Raw genomic sequence first — 21,037 nt, 5'->3', positions numbered from 1 at the left:
CCGGGTGTCACAGTGCGTTAGATATACTGTCCTTTACCCCTCTGGGACTGGGTGTTACAGTGCGTTAGATACACTGTCCTTTCCCCCTCTGGGACCTGGTGTCACGGTGCGTTAGATATGCTGTCCTTTACCCCTCTGGGACTGGGTGTTACAGTGCGTTAGATACACTGTCCTTTCCCCCTCTGGGACCTGGTGTCACGGTGCGTTAGATATGCTGTCCTTTCCCCCTCTGGGAACAGGTGTCACAGTGCGTTAGATACACAGTCCTTTCCCCCTCTGGGGCCGGGTGTCACAGTGTGTTAGATACACAGTCCTTTCCCCCTCTGGGACCGGGTGTCACAGTGTGTTTGGATACACTGTCCTTTCCCCCTCTGGGACCGGGTGTCACGGTGCGTTAGATATACTGTCCATTCCCCCTCTGGGACTGGGTGTTACAGTGCGTTAGATACACTGTTCTTTCCCCTCTGGGACCGGGTGTCACAGTGTGTTAGATACACTGTCCTTTCCCCCTCTGGGACCGGGTGTCACAGTGCGTTAGATACATTGTCCTTTCCCCCTCTGGGACTGAGTGTCACAGTGTGTTAGATACACTGTCCTTTCCCCCTCTGGGACCGGGTGTCACAGTGCGTTAGATACACTGTCCTTTCCCCCTCTGGGACCGGGTTGAAATCTAGTTCCATCAGTTTCATTGTTTCAATGTGATAACATGTAGCGATGAAGAAGCAATTAATGCCAGCACACTCCATAACCCTTACACAGGATATACAGCACAGAAACAGGCCATTCGGCCCAACCAGTCCATGCCGGTGTTTATGCTCCACTCGGGCCTCCTCCCGTCTTTCCTCGTCAAACTCTATCAGCATAACCCTCGATTCCCTTCTCCCTCATATGCTTGTCTAGCCTCCCCTTAAATGCATCGATACTATTCGCCTCAACCACTCCCTGTGGCAGTGAGTTCCACATTCTCACCACTCTCTGGGGAAAGAAGGTTCTCCTGAATTCCCTATTGGATTTCTGGGTGACTATCCTATATTGAGGCCTCTAGTTATGCTCTTCCCCACAAGTGGAAACATTCTCTCTGTTTCCACTCTATCAAAACCTTTCATCATTTTAAAGACCTCGATTAGGTCACCCCTCAGCCTTCTTTTTTCAAGAGAAGAGACCCAGCCTGTTCATCCTTTCCTGATATGTTACCCTCGCATTTCTGGTATCATCCTTGTAAATCTTCTCTGCACCCTCTCCAGTGCCTCTATATCTTTTTTATAATATGGTGACCAGAACTGTACGCAGTGCTCCAAGTGTGGTCTAACCAAGGTTCGATACAGGTTTAGCATAACTTCACTAATTTTCAATTCTATACCTCCAGAAATAAACCCTAGTGCTTGGTTTGCTTTCTTTAATCGCCTTGTTAACCTGTGTCGCTACTTTTAATGATTTGTGCATTAGTACTCCGAGATCCCTTTGTTCCTCTACCCCACCCAGACTCCCGCCCTCCAAGTGATAAGTGACCTCCCTATTCTTCCTACCAAAATGTAATACCTCACATTTATCTGTGTTGAACTTCATTTGCCAATTTTATGCCCATTCTATGAGTTTATTAATGTCCTCCTGTAACTTGTTGCAGTCCTCCTCAGTATTGACTATCCACCCCTAATTTGGTGTCATCCGCAAAATTAGAAATTGTGTTTTTGATTCCAAAGTCTAAATCGTTAATGTAAATTGTGAACAATAGTGGTCCCAGCACTGATCCCTGTGGAACACCACTACCCACCTTCTGCCACTCTGAATAGCTTCCCTTTACCCCTACTCTCTGCTTTCTGTCCTGAAGCCAGCTAGCTATCCATTCTGCTACTTGTCCCCTGACTCCACATTCTCTGACCTTGTTCCTCAGTCTATTATGGGGTACCTTATCGGAGGCCTTTTGAAAATCTAGATATATTACATCTACTGCATTACCCTTGTCTACTCTCTGTTACCTCTTCAAAAAATTCAACAAGGTTGGTCAAGCAAGACTTTCCCTTTTGAAATCCATGCTGACTATTCATCATTATACTTTTTGTTTCTAGATGTTCTTCTGTTCTCTCGTTTAGTAGGGGTTCCATTATTTGTCCTACCACCAACGTTAAGCTGACTGGTCTATAATTCCCTGGACATGTCCTATCCCCCTTCTTAAATAGCGGCAGTACCTTAGCTGTCTACCAGCCCTCTGGCACTACAGCTTCTTCTTAAAAATTATTAAATACTTCCCTCACCTGTAGAGATGATCCTTATCTCCACTGACAGGGCCTGATCGAGATTGTTCAGAGGCTTGAGCTGCACTCACAGTCTGTAAGAAAAAAGGAGGGAATTAAAGTGTCTGTCAGTCACCCCTCTCTCAGGGAGATATCTGTACACTGACTGGTGTCTCTCAGTCCCCTCTCTCAGGGAGATATCTGTACACTGACTGGTGTCTCTCAGTCCCCTCTCTCAGGGAGATATCTGTACACTGACTGGTGTCTCTCAGTCCCTTTCTCTCAGGGAGATATCTGTACACTGACTGGTGTCTCTCAGTCCCTCTCTCTCAGGGAGATATCTGTACACTGACTGGTGTCTCTCAGTCCCTCTCTCAGGGAGATATCTGTACACTGACTGGTGTCTCTCAGTCCCCTCTCTCAGGGAGATATCTGTACACTGACTGGTGTCTCTCAGTCCCCTCTCTCTCTCAGGGAGATATCTGTACACTGACTGGTGTCTCTCAGTCCCTCTCTCTCAGGGAGCTATCTGTACATTGACTGGTGTCTCTCAGTCCCCTCTCTCTCAGGGAGATATCTGTACACTGACTGGTGTCTCTCAGTCCCTCTCTCTCAGGGAGATATCAGTACACTGACTGGTGTCTCTCAGTCCCTCTCTCTCAGGGAGATATCAGTACACTGACTGGTGTCTCTCAGTCCCTCTCTCTCTCGGAGATATCTGTACACTGACTGGTGTCTCTCAGTCCCTCTCTCTCAGGGAGATATCTGTACACTGACTGGTGTCTCTCAGTCCCACTCCGTCAGGGAGATATCTGTACACTGACTGGTGTCTCTCAGTCCCTCTCTCTCAGGGAGATATCTGTACACTGACTGGTGTCTCTCAGTCCCTCTCCCTCAGGGAGATATCTGTACACTGACTGGTGTCTCTCAGTCCCCTTTCTCAGGGAGATATCTGTACACTGACTGGTGTCTCTCAGTCCCTCTCTCTCAGGGAGATATGTGTACACTGACTGGTGTCTCTCAGTCCCACTCCGTCAGGGAGATATCTGTATATCAATTGGTGTCTCTCAGTCCCTCTCTCTCAGGGAGATATCTGTACACTGACTGGTGTCTCTCAGTCCCCTCTCTCTCAGGGAGATATCTGTACACTGACTGGTGTCTCTCAGTCCCTCTCCCTCAGGGAGATATCTGTACACTGACTGGTGTCTCTCAGTCCCCTCTCTCTCAGGGAGATATCTGTACACTGACTGGTGTCTCTCAGTCCCCTCTCTCGGAGATATCTGTACACTGACTGGTGTCTCTTGTAGTGTATGTACTTCGCAGAAGGAACTATATTCTGCAGCCCCTGTGTACTGCGGTACCGGTAGTGACCACTGTTGTGTATGTAATATGTGTGCTACTTTGAACCTATGGACAGGACTGCACTACTTGTTGGGCGTAGTGATACGCAGTACCACTCCTGGCCATAGGGGTATAAATAGTACTGTGGGTACTGATCCCCCTCAGTTCCCGCCTGTGGGCATGAAGTAAAGACCTATGTGCAGTCCCTACCTCCAACCAGTAAAGGCCTGTTTGAGTTATACGTTTAAGTCTTTGTGTTAATTGTTCAATACAATACACATACTTAACACTGGCGACGAGTCAGGCTCTTACCCTGCGGCAGTTATTCCAGGCGGCTTCGTCCAAAGACAGGACGTTGAAGAGAGGTTTCAATCCTCAACACCCCACTCAAAACTGAAGGGCAGCAGAAATCCTGACAGCTTCCAGCGACTGGAAGAGACAGGCATTAGGACCCTGAAGCCTCCATCAGCTTGTGAACCGGAGTAAAGACAGGGCGCGGGCTATCGATCGCGGCGAAGATAAGGGCCGCACTCGAGGGCTGAAGGGAGACGGCGTCGGGGGACGGGTGAAGACCGCCAAGCGCGGGAAAACCGCCATTTTGTGGGCGGAGGACGACGGCAAGAGCGGGAAGCCGCCATCTTTGATAACAAGTAAAGAAAATAAAATCTGAGAAATTGCAAATCTACAATGCCTAAACACGGGAATATTAGCACCTTTGATAGTGACCTCGAAGATTGGGCCATATATGTTGAAAGAGTAAAAAATTATTGTAAGGCCAATAAAATTCGTGACCAAGATAAAGCTCTAACATTATTAAATTTAATGGGTGCGAAGACGTACGGGCAATTGAAACACCTGTTATCACCAGATGAACCGGCGGATAAGACGTTCGATGAGATTGTTACTGTCCTGAAAGATCATCTAAACCCCACGCCGCTGATGCTAGCGGAACGATTTAAATTTTACGACAGAAGGCAGCTACAGCATGAAAGCAATGCTGAATATTTGCTGGAATTGCGTAAATTAGCGAAATATTGCCAGTTTGGAACGGGATTGACAGATGCACTACGAGACAAATTTGTGTGTGGTTTATTTAAACAGGATACACAAAAGCGACTGCTCGAGGAGAATGAGCTGACGCTTGAGAAGGCGGTCACTATGGCAGCAGCACACGAAGCCGCAGTGAGAGGCACGGCAGTAATGCAGCTACGGTCACCGGAGCTCAGTGCACACAAATTGGGTGTGAGTTCTGGCAAATGTTATCGTTGTGGAAAGACAACGCATGATCAGAACCAGTGTTGGTTTAAAAACCAAGAATGTAGAACTTGTGGTAGGCTTGGACATATAGCTAGAGTATGCAGGTCAGGGAAGAAGACCAGCAACAAGAAGTCACCGCAAGGAAAATACGCAAAGGTACACAAGGTGACCGAACAGGAGTCCGATTCAGACGCTAGCAGTAATGAACTGGCTAGCTTAAGCTGTAATGAACTGGCTAGCTTAAGAGTACTCAACGCTGGTAAGGGTGCAGACCTCCAGACAATTTGGGTCACTCTTCAGATAGAAGGAGTCCAAGTAAAACTGGAATTGGACACTGGATCGGCATTGACGGTCATAAATAAGAAAGATTACGGAAAGTTATTCCAACATATTCCCCTACAGGATACGGGGATTATATTGAAAACATACACGGGGCAAAGAGTGTACCCCATCGGGAAAATAGAGGTTGCAGTGGCCCACAAGGGCGAAGACAGTCAAATAATGGACTTATATGTGATATCTGAAGGAGGTCCTCCACTACTAGGACGGGAGTGGATTAGGAAAATGAATATGGACTGGCATTTCCTACAAACAATAACGAGTGAGAACTCGGTGAAGATAGTCGGCCCAGACTCTGGAACGGATGATGGTAAGCCCAACTCAGGTGCAAAAGACAAAGTTTCAGCACAGAATTCCACTGAGCAACAACAACATAGTTTAACTGTGGATTCTGAGTCTGGCAAGTCTACTGATGTGCCCATTTCTGAGGGACACCGGGCTCGAACTCAACTCCATTTCAAACTACAACAGCAATTAGAACAAATGCTTCGCCGTTTTGAGCAAGAGTTGAATGCAACGAAAGAGTTCTTTGATATAGAGTTGGAGAATCTGGAAAGACAACAGAAGCAGCTGATGGAGAAAATGGAGCAGGAGCACACAAAACGTCTGATGTCAGAGGAGTTAACGGTCAGCCAACTCCTGCATATGCTGAAGGACAGGACTCTGAAATGGGAAAAACTTGAACATGAACTTCAATATTCAAACGAAAGGGGTTCGGAGCTCTCAAAGGTTATTGGAAGAGCTGAGGTGGCAACACAGACTGAGATGACTGCAACAGAGCAGCCCTTGGATGCCAAAAGTACGCTGACTCACGTCAACGTAGAACAACAGACCGCTGAAACAGCTGCTCCGGTAGAGGGATTGCATAGTCCGATCAATCAATCTCCAAAGGAAGTTGAAGTATTAAAATCACAAATGAGGTCACTAGTAAACGACTTGCTGAAAGCCCAGAAAAAGCTGGATGCAGAGGTACACATGAAGAAGTCTCTTCAGGAAAGATGTCTGGATTTGGAACAAGAGCTGGCTAACGTCCAGCTAGGTATGGAGGAAATAGACGACCCTCTCACTGGTCTAGCTCAGGACGACACCGAATATTACGATGTCCTGTCCTGCCCAGCTTGTAACTTCGACTCCCAAAGTGCAGAAATCATGGAGGAGCACCAAAAGTCTACGGAACATCGGGAGAAGCTGGCTCTACGACGGAAACAGGAGGAAGAGAAGGAGGAACTGCGCATGCAGCTGGCAGCTGTGGCAGCTGACAATGGAGCCCAGAGAGTCTCCAAGAAGCAGAAAAGGAAAAGTAAAAACAGAAGATGACCCATCTGAACCATTATCACCTCTACCAGATCACACACGTGGTCCCTCCGAACGGAGCCAATTCAGTTCGGAAGTTCAAACTGTTAAATCCATGGAAGGACTATTGAATGAGTCACTCTAGCAACGTGAACCGACTACACCACAGAGATTGAATCTGTGAACTGTTTTCCGCAGAGACTGAATCTGTGATCTGTTTTTGACATGAAGTTATCTATGTATCTATGTTATTCTGTTATGTAAACCTGAAGTTATATATGTATATATGTTATTACGTTATGTTAAATGGGGAGATGACTGTAAAGCTAGGAAGGGAGGAATGTTGTGTATGTAATATGTGTGCTACTTTGAACCTATGGACAGGACTGCACTACTTGTTGGGCGTAGTGATACGCAGTACCACTCCTGGCCATAGGGGTATAAATAGTACTGTGGGTACTGATCCCCCTCAGTTCCCGCCTGTGGGCATGAAGTAAAGACCTATGTGCAGTCCCTACCTCCAACCAGTAAAGGCCTGTTTGAGTTATACGTTTAAGTCTTTGTGTTAATTGTTCAATACAATACACATACTTAACAACCACCCCTGTGTATAAGCCTGTGTAGTAACTTTGCATAGTAGTTCCAGTTTTGTCTCCACTCAGTAAACACCTGTTGTAACCAGCTCCTGCAGTCCGTGTCTCAATTACACACGGACATAATACTGGCGCGGAGCAGATCCAAACTTACCTACAGTCTGCACCACCTCATGGGGATCCATCCCTGAAGCGAAGTTGTCAGAGGTCGAGGCCAGAAGGAAGAAAGAAACAGAAGAAACGGGCGTCGACCGTGGGCAACTGCCTCTGATTCATCCTCTGATGCAGGAGAGGCTGTCGAGAGCGGGGCTTGGTTATTCTGTCTATGGTGTTCCAGCCAATCGGGCTGGTGGCAGGTAGTACCCTGATCCTTCCTGGGCTGCGGCGGGCTAGAGCTCGATCGGGTGGCTTTTCAACGGGGCCGAGCAGCGTTGTCGGGAAGAGGAGAGAGAGAGAGAGAGGGTGGAGCACACAGGGCGTGGCCGGTGCTACGAAGCCGGGCAGCGTACAGACCCGAGGAGAGGGAGGAAAGTGTCCCGTAGGGTTTGCTCTGACGACGGGAAAATAAAAGAAATTAGAAGCGCAGAAAGCCGCGAGGAGCTGCAGTTTGCCACGGGGACCGTGGAGAGCGGCGGTAGCAGCAGCGCGGGGGGGGGGAAGTGCGCGAAGACCATAGGGCGTCGCCATCAAGGCATAAAAACGCCAGCAACAGCGCTAGCAGCAGCGGAGAAGACAGAAAGCGCGGGAGGCGCCATCTTAATCCAGCGGGGAAGAAGGCAAAGCGCGGGAGGCGCCATTTTGTTTAATCGGGGAGGAAGGCAAAGCGCGGGAGGCGCCATCTTAGATTTCCAAGATGCCGAAGACTGGCAATATCACTGCCTTCGATAATGCAACAGAAGACTGGACCACGCATGTGGAAAGAGTCGAAGTATATTGCAAGGCAAGCGAAGTAGCCGATGAGAAAAAGGCATCGGTACTACTAAACTTAATGGGCGCAAGAACGTACGGCCTATTGCGGAACCTGATCACTCCAGCCAAACCGATGGCGAAGAGTTTTAACGAAATTGTTGATATCCTACAGGAACACCTAAATCCTACACCGCTGTTGATAGCCCAAAGATTTAAATTCCATAGGAGAAATCAGCATAAAGATGAGAGCAATGCTGATTACCTTACGGAAGGAACTACGCAAGCTATCAAAGCACTGCCAGTTCGGAGCAGGACTGACAGACACTCTACGGGACAAATTTGTCTGTGGACTCCTGAGTGAAGGAACCCAGAAGAGGTTACTCTCAGAGAAAGAGCTGACGCTGGATAAGGCTTTTAGCTTGGCAGTATCGTACGAAGCAGCAGCAAGGGGAGCTGCGGAAATACAGCAAAAGCCACAGGAATATGGCACCCATGAAATGACACGGGGATTTGAAAAATGTTATCGCTGCGGCAGAACAACCCATGACCAGAAGGACTGCTGGTCCAAGGACAAAATATGCAGGCAATGCGGAAAGATGGGACACATTGCACGAGTTTGCAGGTCTGGAAAGAAGAGTAACGACAACAAAAAGGCTACTAAGGAACAGTACAGGAAAGTACAAAAGATGACGGACAGTAGTTCCGAAGACCAGAAGAGCGATAGTAAATCCGGGAACAAGAGACTAAGCTGTCTCAAATTTCACAATGTAATCGCGAAAGAGGATCACCGAACCATTTGGGTCACCCTCACGATAGCAGGGTCCCAAGTCAAAATGGAATTGGATACAGGATCAGCCCTGACCGTCATGAATCGACAAGACTACGAGCGGCTATTCTCACACATACCCTTGAAAGAGACATCCATTGTCTTGAAGACGTATACGGGGCAGAAAGTATACCCCAGAGGTAAAATAAGGGTGCCTGTCGAATACAATGGCAAAGAAATACAGAAATTGTATCTGTACATACTGCAAGATGGTGGACCACCGTTATTGGGACGTGAATGGATCAGAAAGATAAGTCTAGACTGGCACTCCATTCAGGCACTGACTGTGGCTGGTAAAAAGGAGGACGACGTCACACCTGGACGATTGTCAAAAATCTTAGCTAACGCTAAAGAGGTATTTCATCAAGAACTGGGAACTCTTAAAGGCGTAACCGCCTCAATAAGAATAGAAGAGAATGCAATCCCCAAGTTTTTCAAAGCAAGACCGGTACCGTATGCAATTCGCCCAGCTGTTGAGGCAGAGCTGGAGAATCTGGAGAATGCAGGCGTGTTATCTAAGGTAGACTGGAGCGAGTGGGCGACACCCATCGTTCCTGTCATGAAGAAAACGTTAAACAATAAGTTTGAGGAGCCAAGGAAGGTTCGCATCTGTGGGGACTTCAAGGTGACGGTGAACCCAGTCCTTCACACAGTACAATATCCTCTTCCGAGGATAGAAGATATTTTCGCCTCACTATCTGGAGGGAAGTGTTTTACAAAAATTGACCTAGCACAAGCATATTTGCAGATGGAGGTTGAAGAATCCTCTAGGAAGTAGCTCACGATAAACACTCACAAAAGGTCTTTACCAGTATAATCGACTGGTATTCGGAGTAGCATCAGCTCCGGCGATATGGCAAAGAGCGATGGAACAAGTCCTGCAAGGGATTCCGGGGACCCAGTGTTACTTGGACGACATCCGAGTGACAGGTGAAAATGACAGTGAACACCTTGCCAACCTAGAGCAGGTGCTCACTAGACTAAGAGAACACGGGCTACGAGCCAATCGCCCCAAGTGTGAGTTTTTTAAGAAACAGATATCGTATTGTGGCCACGTGATTGACGAAGAGGGGTTACATAAGTCCCCTGACAAAATTGAAGCGGTAGTTAAGGCTCCAGCGCCTGAAAATGTGTCGCAACTGAGGTCATTCCTAGGATTGGTGAATTACTACCATAAGTTTTTGCCGAATTTGTCCACAATTCTGCACCAACTGAACGCCCTACTACAAAGTGGAGTAGCTTGGAAATGGAGCTATGAATGTAAGCGGGCCTTTCAGAAGAGTAAAGACCTCATCACTTCAAGAGAAGTATTGGCGCACTACAACCCATCACTACCGATAAGACTGGCGTGTGATGCGTCTCCCTACGGCATTGGAGCGGTACTGTCACATAAACTCCTTGATGGTTCAGAGAGGCCGATAGCTTTTGCGTCACGCTCGTTAACTTCAGCCGAGCGTAACTACGCCCAGATTGACAGAGAGGCCCTCAGCCTGGTGTGGGGGGTGAAGAAGTTCAATCACTACCTGCACGGTCAGACATTTACTCTACTAACTGATCATCAACCTCTTGTCTCCATTTTCAACCCTCAGAAGGGCATCCCGATAATGACAGCACAACGGCTACAGAGGTGGTCCCTTTTCCGAGGGGCACACCAATATGACATCGAGTACAAAGGAACTAAACAGCATGGGAATGCTGATGGATTGTCGCGCCTACCGTTGCCGACGGTGGAAGAAGAACTTGCAGTGGATCCAGTGGAGATATTCCACTCGACCATAGTCGAATGTCTCCCTGTGACGAATGCAAACATAGAAAAGGAAACACGAAATGACCCGACACTCTCCTGGGTCTATGATTTAACGGTGAAGGGATGGCCAGCACATGGCGAACCACTGTTGCCAGCATTCTCGCCGAGAAGAGAACAGCTGTCAGTGTGCAGAGGAACCTTGATGTGTGGATCCAGAGTAGTAATTCCACCCAAATTGAAGGATAGAGTGCTCAATGAGCTTCATGAGGGTCATCTGGGAGGGGTAAAAATGAAGAACTTAACCGGAGCGTTTGTGTGGTGGCCGGGAATCGATAGAGAAATCGAAGAGATGACCAAGAGCTGCACAGGATGCCAGAAGGTCCAAAACGCCCCACCACAAGCCCCTCTACATCCATGGGAGTGGCCCTCATCTCCATGGCAAAGGGTGCACATTGATTTTGCTGGTCCATTTATGGACTCGATGTTTTTAATTGCGGTGGATGCACAAAGTGGCCAGAGGTAATAAAAATGTCCTCAACCACCACAGAAAAAACTATCACAGTCTTACGAACCATATTCGCCAGAAATGGGCTGCCTGAACAGATTTGCTCTGACAATGGACCACAGTTTGTGTCTGAAGAGTTCCGGAGGTTCTTAAAGAACAATGGTGTTAAGCATTACACATCCGCCCCAAATCATCCAGCCATCAATGGATTGGCCGAGAGGTTCGTTCAAACATTCAAGAAGGCTATCAAGGCAATGTGCAATGAAGACATACCCCTACAACACAAGGTGGATAACTTCTTGTTTGCCTACCGGAATGCGACACATGCGGTTACCAACCAAACTCCAGCCATGATGTTCTTCAATCGAAGACTAAGATGCCGTTTGGATTTGGTTAAGCCAAACATCAGAAGAGATGTGGAGAACAGGCAGTTTCAGAATATGAATGAAAGGCCAACCAGGAGTTTCAAGATAGGTCAACCAGTTTTGGCCCGGGACTACCGTACAGAGAAATGGCAGCCAGGAACGATCTGTACACGGCAAGGACCTCTAATGTATACCATGGACGCTGGAGAGAGCATTGCAAGACGCCATGCTGACCAGATTCTAGAGTCACTGGAAAACGTCAATTCCACACCACGATCCGAAACACCTGGTGATGAAACCGAAGTACCAATTGCATCTACCTCAGAATCGGTGATATTGGAAGCAGGCGAACCAAACAACGACATTGATCCCGAATCAACTTTGCCAGATGAACCGGATACCCCAAAGAGGCGTTGTCCAGACAGAATCAGGAAGCCTCCTCAAAGACTGAACTTATAATTGCTTAACTTCAGCTAATGTATCTAGCAACTGTAATTGTAAATATGTTATTTAATTATTAATCGAATGTTATGTACTGTTTAGCTAAAAGGGGAGGAATTGTAGTGTATGTACTTTGCAGAAGGAACTATATTCTGCAGCCCCTGTATACTGCAGTACCAGTAGTGACCACCCCTGTATACAAGCCTGTGAAGTAACTTTGCATAGTAGTTCCAGTTTTGTCTCCACTCAGTAAACACCTGTTGTAACCAACTCCTGCAGTCCGTGCACACTGACTGGTGTCTCTCAGTCCCTCTCTCTCAGGGAGATATCTGTACGCTGACTGGTGTCTCTCAGTCCCTCTCTCTCAGGGAGATATCTGTACACTGACTGGTGTCTCTCAGTCCCTCTCTCTCAGGGAGATATCTGTACACTGACTGGTGTCTCTCGGTCCCTCTGTCTCAGGGAGATATCTGTACACTGACTGGTGTCTCTCAGTCCCTCTCTCTCAGGGAGATATCTGTACGCTGACTGGTGTCTCTCAGTCCCTCTCTCTCAGGGAGATATCTGTACACTGACTGGTGTCTCTCAGTCCCTCTGTCTCAGGGAGGTATCTGTACACTGACTGGTGTCTCTCAGTCCCCTCTCTCAGGGTGATATCTGTACACTGACTGGTGTCTCTCAGTCCCCTCTCTCTCAGGGAGATATCTGTACACTGACTGGTGTCTCTCAGTCCCCTCTCCCTCAGGGAGATATCTGTACACTGACTGGTGTCTCTCGGTCCCTCTCTCTCAGGGAGATATCTGTACACCGACTGGTGTCTCTCAGTCCCTCTCTCTCAGGGAGATATCTGTACACTGACTGGTGTCTCTCAGTCCCCCTCTCTCAGGGAGATATCTGTACACTGACTGGTGTCTCTCAGTCCCTCTCTCTCAGGGAGATATCTGTACACTGACTGGTGTCTCTCAGTCCCTCTCTCTCAGGGAGATATCTGTACACTGACTGGTGTCGCTCAGTCCCTCTCTCCCAGGGAGATATCTGTACACTGACTGGTGTCTCCCAGTCCCTCTCTCTCAGGGAGATATCTGTACACTGACTGGTGTCGCTCAGTCCCCCCTCTCTCTCAGGGAGATATCTGTACATTGACTGGTGTCTCTCAGTCCCTCTCTCAGGGAGATATCTGTACACTGACTGGTGTCTCTCGGTCCCTCTCTCTCAGGGAGATATCTGTACATTGGTGTCTCTCAGTCCCTCTCTCAGGGAGATATCTGTACATTGACTGGTGTCTCTCGGTCCCTCTCTCTCAGGGTGATATCCGTACACTGACTGGTGTCTCTCAGTCCCTCTCTCTCAGGGAGATATCTGTACACTGACAGGTGTCTCTCAGTCCCTCTCACTCAGGGAGATGTCTGTACACTGACTGGTGTCTCTCAGTCCCTCTCCCTCAGGGAGATATCTGTACACTGACTGGTGTCTCTCGGTCCCTCTCTCTCAGGGAGATATCTGTACACTGACTGGTGTCTCTCGGTCCCTCTCTCTCAGGGAGATATCTGTACACTGACTGGTGTCTCTCAGTCCCCTCTCCCTCAGGGAGATATCTGTACACTGACTGGTGTCTCTCAGTCCCTCTCTCTCAGGGAGATATCTGTACACCGACTGGTGTCTCTCAGTCCCTCTCTCTCAGGGAGATATCTGTACACTGACTGGTGTCTCTCGGTCCCTCTCTCTCAGGGAGATATCTGTACACTGACTGGTGTCTCTCAGTCCCTCTCTCTCAGGGAGATATCTGTACACTGACTGGTGTCTCTCGGTCCCTCTCTCTCAGGGAGATATCTGTACACTGACTGGTGTCTCTCAGTCCCTCTCTCTCAGGGAGATATCTGTACACTGACTGGTGTCTCTCGGTCCCTCTCTCTCAGGGAGATATCTGTACACTGACTGGTGTCTCTCAGTCCCTCTCTCTCAGGGAGATATCTGTACACTGAATGGTGTCTCTCAGTCCCTCTCACTCAGGGAGATATCCGTATACTGACTGGTGTCTCTCAGTCCCTCTCACTCAGGGAGATATCTGTACACTGACTGGTGTCTCTCGGTCCCTCTCTCTCAGGGAGATATCTGTAGAGACCACGAAGGTGGGGTACTTACTTGTTGAGGTGTGTAGGCTGGGGGCGGAGGCTGCTGGGGCTCGGGGTTTCCCAATCTGTGCCCGTTGCTGTGCAGGATGGGGCTGCAGATTGTGGCCGAATCCGTGGGCCTGGTGGCAGGAGTGTCCGGGAGCAGCACGGGCCTCTTGGAGATGTGGGAGGTGGTGTTTTCCAGGTCAGCCAAGAGGGCATCTGCAAAAAGAGAGAGCGAGAGAGAGTGGAGTGGAGTGAGACTGAGGGTCCGTCCTAGGGGATTCACACCTTTCCCATCCGGGCTCAGAGAGTGTGAGCGGGGCGGCGGGGGGGGGGGGGGGGAGGCGGTCAGTGAGTGCGGGTTGGGCGGGGGGGGGGGGGCGTCAGTCAGACTCACTCTCACTACCCTAACCCTAACCAACCCCAACCCAAACCCTTACCCTAACCCGCTCTCACTCACACACAGACTCGCTCTCACTACCATAACCCTAACCATCTCTCACTCCCCTAACCCGAACTCGCTCTTACTCACACACAGACTCGCTCTTACTACTCTAACTCTAACTCTAAATCTAAGAGGGCGAGGGGCCGACAGGGCGAGGGCGAGGGGCCGACAGGGCGAGGGCGAGAGCGAGAGGCCGACAGGGCGAGGGCGAGGGCGAGAGGCCGACAGGGCGAGGGCGAGGGCGAGAGGCCGACAGGGCGAGGGCGAGGGCGAGAGGCCGACAGGGCGAGGGCGAGGGCGAGAGGCCGACAGGGCGAGGGCGAGGGCGAGAGGCCGACAGGGCGAGGGCGAGGGCGAGAGGCCGACAGGGCGAGGGCGAGGGCGAGAGGCCGACAGGGCGAGGGCGAGGGCGGAGAGGCCGACAGGGCGAGGGCGAGGGCGGAGAGGCCGACAGGGCGAGGGCGAGGGCGGAGAGGCCGACAGGGCGAGGGCGAGGGCGGAGAGGCCGACAGGGCGAGGGCGAGGGCGGAGAGGCCGACAGGGCGAGGGCGAGGGCGGAGAGGCCGACAGGGCGAGGGCGAGGGCGGAGAGGCCGACAGGGCGAGGGCGAGGGCGGAGAGGCCGACAGGGCGAGGGCGAGGGCGGAGAGGCCGACAGGGCGAGGGCGAGGGCGGAGAGGCCGACAGGGCGAGGGCGAGGGCGGAGAGGCCGACAGGGCGAGGGCGAGGGCGGAGAGGCCGACAGGGCGAGGGCGAGGGCGGAGAGGCCGACAGGGCGAGGGCGAGGGCGGAGAGGCCGACAGGGCGAGGGCGAGGGCGGAGAGGCCGACAGGGCGAGGGCGAGGGCGGAGAGGCCGACAGGGCGAGGGCGAGGGCGGAGAGGCCGACAGGGCGAGGGCGAGGGCGGAGAGGCCGACAGGGCGAGGGCGAGGGCGGAGAGGCCGACAGGGCGAGGGCGAGGGCGGAGAGGCCGACAGGGCGAGGGCGAGGGCGGAGAGGCCGACAGGGCGAGGGCGAGGGCGGAGAGGCCGACAGGGCGAGGGCGAGGGCGGAGAGGCCGACAGGGCGAGGGCGAGGGCGGAGAGGCCGACAGGGCGAGGGCGAGAGCGGAGAGGCCGACAGGGCGAGGGCGAGAGCGGAGAGGCCGACAGGGCGAGGGCGAGAGCGGAGAGGCCGACAGGGCGAGGGCGAGAGCGGAGAGGCCGACAGGGCGAGGGCGAGAGCGGAGAGGCCGACAGGGCGAGGGCGAGAGCGGAGAGGCCGACAGGGCGAGGGCGAGAGCGGAGAGGCCGACAGGGCGAGGGCGAGAGCGGAGAGGCCGACAGGGCGAGGGCGAGAGCGGAGAGGCCGACAGGGCGAGGGCGAGAGCGGAGAGGCCGACAGGGCGAGGGCGAGAGCGGAGAGGCCGACAGGGCGAGGGCGAGAGCGGAGAGGCCGACAGGGCGAGGGCGAGAGCGGAGAGGCCGACAGGGCGAGGGCGAGAGCGGAGAGGCCGACAGGGCGAGGGCGAGAGCGGAGAGGCCGACAGGGCGAGGGCGAGAGCGGAGAGGCCGACAGGGCGAGGGCGAGAGCGGAGAGGCCGACAGGGCGAGGGCGAGAGCGGAGAGGCCGACAGGGCGAGGGCGAGAGCGGAGAGGCCGACAGGGCGAGGGCGAGAGCGGAGAGGCCGACAGGGCGAGGGCGAGAGCGGAGAGGCCGACAGGGCGAGGGCGAGAGCGGAGAGGCCGACAGGGCGAGGGCGAGAGCGGAGAGGCCGACAGGGCGAGGGCGAGAGCGGAGAGGCCGACAGGGCGAGGGCGAGAGCGGAGAGGCCGACAGGGCGAGGGCGAGAGCGGAGAGGCCGACAGGGCGAGGGCGAGAGCGGAGAGGCCGACAGGGCGAGGGCGAGAGCGGAGAGGCCGACAGGGCGAGGGCGAGAGCGGAGAGGCCGACAGGGCGAGGGCGAGAGCGGAGAGGCCGACAGGGCGAGGGCGAGAGCGGAGAGGCCGACAGGGCGAGGGCGAGAGCGGAGAGGCCGACAGGGCGAGGGCGAGAGCGGAGAGGCCGACAGGGCGAGGGCGAGAGCGGAGAGGCCGACAGGGCGAGGGCGAGAGCGGAGAGGCCGACAGGGCGAGGGCGAGAGCGGAGAGGCCGACAGGGCGAGGGCGAGAGCGGAGAGGCCGACAGGGCGAGGGCGAGAGCGGAGAGGCCGACAGGGCGAGGGCGAGAGCGGAGAGGCCGACAGGGCGAGGGCGAGAGCGGAGAGGCCGACAGGGCGAGGGCGAGAGCGGAGAGGCCGACAGGGCGAGGGCGAGAGCGGAGAGGCCGACAGGGCGAGGGCGAGAGCGGAGAGGCCGACAGGGCGAGGGCGAGAGCGGAGAGGCCGACAGGGCGAGGGCGAGAGCGGAGAGGCCGACAGGGCGAGGGCGAGAGCGGAGAGGCCGACAGGGCGAGGGCGAGAGCGGAGAGGCCGACAGGGCGAGGGCGAGAGCGGAGAGGCCGACAGGGCGAGGGCGAGAGCGGAGAGGCCGACAGGGCGAGGGCGAGAGCGGAGAGGCCGACAGGGCGAGGGCGAGAGCGGAGAGGCCGACAGGGCGAGGGCGAGAGCGGAGAGGCCGACAGGGCGAGGGCGAGAGCGGAGAGGCCGACAGGGCGAGGGCGAGAGCGGAGAGGCCGACAGGGCGAGGGCGAGAGCGGAGAGGCCGACAGGGCGAGGGCGAGAGCGGAGAGGCCGACAGGGCGAGGGCGAGAGCGGAGAGGCCGACAGGGCGAGGGCGAGAGCGGAGAGGCCGACAGGGCGAGGGCGAGAGCGGAGAGGCCGACAGGGCGAGGGCGAGAGCGGAGAGGCCGACAGGGCGAGGGCGAGAGCGGAGAGGCCGACAGGGCGAGGGCGAGAGCGGAGAGGCCGACAGGGCGAGGGCGAGAGCGGAGAGGCCGACAGGGCGAGGGCGAGAGCGGAGAGGCCGACAGGGCGAGGGCGAGAGCGGAGAGGCCGACAGGGCGAGGGCGAGAGCGGAGAGGCCGACAGGGCGAGGGCGAGAGCGGAGAGGCCGACAGGGCGAGGGCGAGAGCGGAGAGGCCGACAGGGCGAGGGCGAGAGCGGAGAGGCCGACAGGGCGAGGGCGAGAGCGGAGAGGCCGACAGGGCGAGGGCGAGAGCGGAGAGGCCGACAGGGCGAGGGCGGAGAGGCCGACAGGGCGAGGGCGAGAGCGGAGAGGCCGACAGGGCGAGGGCGAGAGCGGAGAGGCCGACAGGGCGAGGGCGAGAGCGGAGAGGCCGACAGGGCGAGGGCGAGAGCGGAGAGGCCGACAGGGCGAGGGCGAGAGCGGAGAGGCCGACAGGGCGAGGGCGAGAGCGGAGAGGCCGACAGGGCGAGGGCGAGAGCGGAGAGGCCGACAGGGCGAGGGCGAGAGCGGAGAGGCCGACAGGGCGAGGGCGAGAGCGGAGAGGCCGACAGGGCGAGGGCGAGAGCGGAGAGGCCGACAGGGCGAGGGCGAGAGCGGAGAGGCCGACAGGGCGAGGGCGAGAGCGGAGAGGCCGACAGGGCGAGGGCGAGAGCGGAGAGGCCGACAGGGCGAGGGCGAGAGCGGAGAGGCCGACAGGGCGAGGGCGAGAGCGGAGAGGCCGACAGGGCGAGGGCGAGAGCGGAGAGGCCGACAGGGCGAGGGCGAGAGCGGAGAGGCCGACAGGGCGAGGGCGAGAGCGGAGAGGCCGACAGGGCGAGGGCGAGAGCGGAGAGGCCGACAGGGCGAGGGCGAGAGCGGAGAGGCCGACAGGGCGAGGGCGAGAGCGGAGAGGCCGACAGGGCGAGGGCGAGAGCGGAGAGGCCGACAGGGCGAGGGCGAGAGCGGAGAGGCCGACAGGGCGAGGGCGAGAGCGGAGAGGCCGACAGGGCGAGGGCGAGAGCGGAGAGGCCGACAGGGCGAGGGCGAGAGCGGAGAGGCCGACAGGGCGAGGGCGAGAGCGGAGAGGCCGACAGGGCGAGGGCGAGAGCGGAGAGGCCGACAGGGCGAGGGCGAGAGCGGAGAGGCCGACAGGGCGAGGGCGAGAGCGGAGAGGCCGACAGGGCGAGGGCGAGAGCGGAGAGGCCGACAGGGCGAGGGCGAGAGCGGAGAGGCCGACAGGGCGAGGGCGAGAGCGGAGAGGCCGACGGCGAGAGCGGAGAGGCCGACAGGGCGAGGGCGAGAGCGAAGAGGCCGACAGGGCGAGGGCGAGAGCGAAGAGGCCGACAGGGCGAGGGCGAGAGCGAGAGGCCGACAGGGCGAGGGCGAGAGCGAGAGGCCGACAGGGCGAGGGCGAGAGCGAGAGGCCGACAGGGCGAGGGCGAGAGCGAGAGGCCGACAGGGCGAGGGCGAGAGGCCGACAGGGCGAGGGCGAGAGGCCGACAGGGCGAGGGCGAGAGGCCGACAGGGCGAGGGCGAGAGGCCGACAGGGCGAGGGCGAGAGGCCGACAGGGCGAGGGCGAGAGGCCGACAGGGCGAGGGCGAGAGGCCGACAGGGCGAGGGCGAGAGGCCGACAGGGCGAGGGCGAGAGGCCGACAGGGCGAGGGCGAGAGGCCGACAGGGCGAGGGCGAGAGGCCGACAGGGCGAGGGCGAGAGGCCGACAGGGCGAGGGCGAGAGGCCGACAGGGCGAGGGCGAGAGGCCGACAGGGCGAGGGCGAGAGGCCGACAGGGAGAGAGCGAGAGGCCGACAGGGAGAGAGCGAGAGGCCGACAGGGAGAGAGCGAGAGGCCGACAGGGGGAGAGCGAGAGGCCGACAGGGGGAGAGCGAGAGGCCGACAGGGAGAGAGCGAGAGGCCGACAGGGAGAGAGCGAGAGGCCGACAGGGAGAGAGCGAGAGGCCGACGGGGGAGAGCGAGAGGCCGACGGGGGAGAGCGAGAGGCCGACAGGGGGAGAGCGAGAGGCCGACAGGGAGAGAGCGAGAGGCCGACAGGGGGAGAGCGAGAGGCCGACAGGGAGAGAGCGAGAGGCCGACAGGGAGAGAGCGAGAGGCCGACAGGGAGAGAGCGAGAGGCCGACAGGGAGAGAGCGAGAGGCCGACAGGGAGAGAGCGAGAGGCCGACAGGGAGAGAGCGAGAGGCCGACAGGGAGAGAGCGAGAGGCCGACAGGGAGAGAGCGAGAGGCCGACAGGGAGAGAGCGAGAGGCCGACAGGGAGAGAGCGAGAGGCCGACAGGGAGAGAGCGAGAGGCCGACAGGGAGAGAGCGAGAGGCCGACAGGGAGAGAGCGAGAGGCCGACAGGGAGAGAGCGAGAGGCCGACAGGGAGAGAGCGAGAGAGAGAGCGACCGACAGAGGGAGAGAGCGAGAGAGAGATTGAAACACACACAGAGAGAATTGGATTAAAAACAGAAAATGCTGGAAATACTCAGCAGGTCAGGCAGCATCTGTAGAGAGAGAAACAGAGTTTACGTTTCAGGCCGATGACCCTTCGTCAGAACTGGAACAAGCTGGAGATGGAACAGGTTTGTAAGCGAGTGTCGGGGCAGGAAAAGCGGGGAGGGGAGGAAAGAACAAGAGGGAAGGTCTGTGATGGGGTGGAAGAGGAGAGATTAAGAGACAAAAGGAATGATGGTGCGAGGCAAAAGGAGAGGTAATGGGACAAGTTAAGAAACAAAAGATGACTTTAGATGAAGTGTAAATGGCAATGGCAGAATGATCGACAGCTGCCATGTGAGAGAGAGAGAAGACAGTGATAGGGGCCGAGGTTATGGTCTGAAATTGTTGAACTCGGCTGTAAAGTGCCTCATCGAGAATTGGAGGATGGAGACAGAGGCAGAGAAAAAAAAGACAGTGAGCGACAGACACGGAGTGGGAAAGACAGAGAGAGAGAGAAAACAGGAGAGAGAGAGAGAGAGAGAGGTGGAGGAGAGAGAGTCACAGAAAGTCGGACAGAGGGTTGGAGAGTACACCGTGAAACGGGCGGACGGATACAGAGAGAACGAGGACTGACACACAGACAAGGCTGTGAGTGAGGGTGTGTGGAGGCGGGGGGGGGTCCTTTACATAAGGAGCGAGATTGATATGGGCTGAGAAAAGGTGGGCGTGGAGTAATGTTCCCTTAAAGCTGCAGAGCGGCTCACCGTCTGTTAAACAGGGGATATTTAGATAGGGCCCTGCAGCCCTTTAAAGGGGCCTCGCACTCAAAAAAAAAAATAGGAAACATCAGTATCGAGGGTAAGAGAGATTGTGAGTGGTGACATCTTCTTGTTCCTTAAAGCCGGGGATTGACAGGATGTGCGGGGGACCGTCCTAGTATGATGAGCCTGCCCTGGTGGAAATCCATGCCCCTGCTCCAGCGGGTCGACTTGCGCCCCCCCCCCACCCCCTACGGTGTTGCTGTCTGTCAGTCTGGAGCGGGCTTGGGATGATTAGCTGCTAACCTGGCCTGACCCTTTAAATCTGCACCCCAGGGAGCGCATCAAAAACAGACAAGAGCACACCGCGAGGGTGCTGCGTGCGAACCACTGAGGTCATGCAGAGCGCAATTGCAAACTTCAGCCTGTGCATCAGAAGTGCACCCGCCGTGTGACCCAATCAGTGTGATGCCCACAATGTAGCGGGACCTTTTTCTAGCCCATACTGTGCCCTGGGAGTGTTTGATGGGACAGTGTAGAGGGAGCTTTACTCTGTATCTAACCCATGCTGTACC

General features: G+C 55.4%; 1 protein-coding gene across 4 annotated transcripts in view; it reads right to left on the bottom strand.

Moving 5' to 3' along the window:
- Window positions 1-21,037, bottom strand: part of LOC147094924 (transforming growth factor beta-1-induced transcript 1 protein-like) — a 71,775-nt gene that overhangs the window by 7,334 nt on the left and 43,404 nt on the right. For all 4 annotated transcript variants that reach the window (XM_085974549.1, XM_085974550.1, XM_085974547.1 and 1 more), the window contains 2 exons: window positions 13,990-14,180; window positions 2,253-2,326 (listed from right to left, as the gene is read on the bottom strand). In XM_085974549.1, coding sequence (XP_085830675.1) covers window positions 2,253-2,326; window positions 13,990-14,180 — 265 coding nt within the window. The remainder of the gene's footprint in view (window positions 1-2,252; window positions 2,327-13,989; window positions 14,181-21,037) is intronic.

Source organism: Somniosus microcephalus, unplaced genomic scaffold (genome assembly GCF_052327205.1).
Source record: "Somniosus microcephalus isolate GS21.2 unplaced genomic scaffold, FLI_Smic_1.0 unresolved_chr1, whole genome shotgun sequence".
NCBI lineage: Eukaryota > Metazoa > Chordata > Chondrichthyes > Squaliformes > Somniosidae > Somniosus > Somniosus microcephalus.
This window is presented reverse-complemented; position numbering and strand designations above follow the sequence as displayed.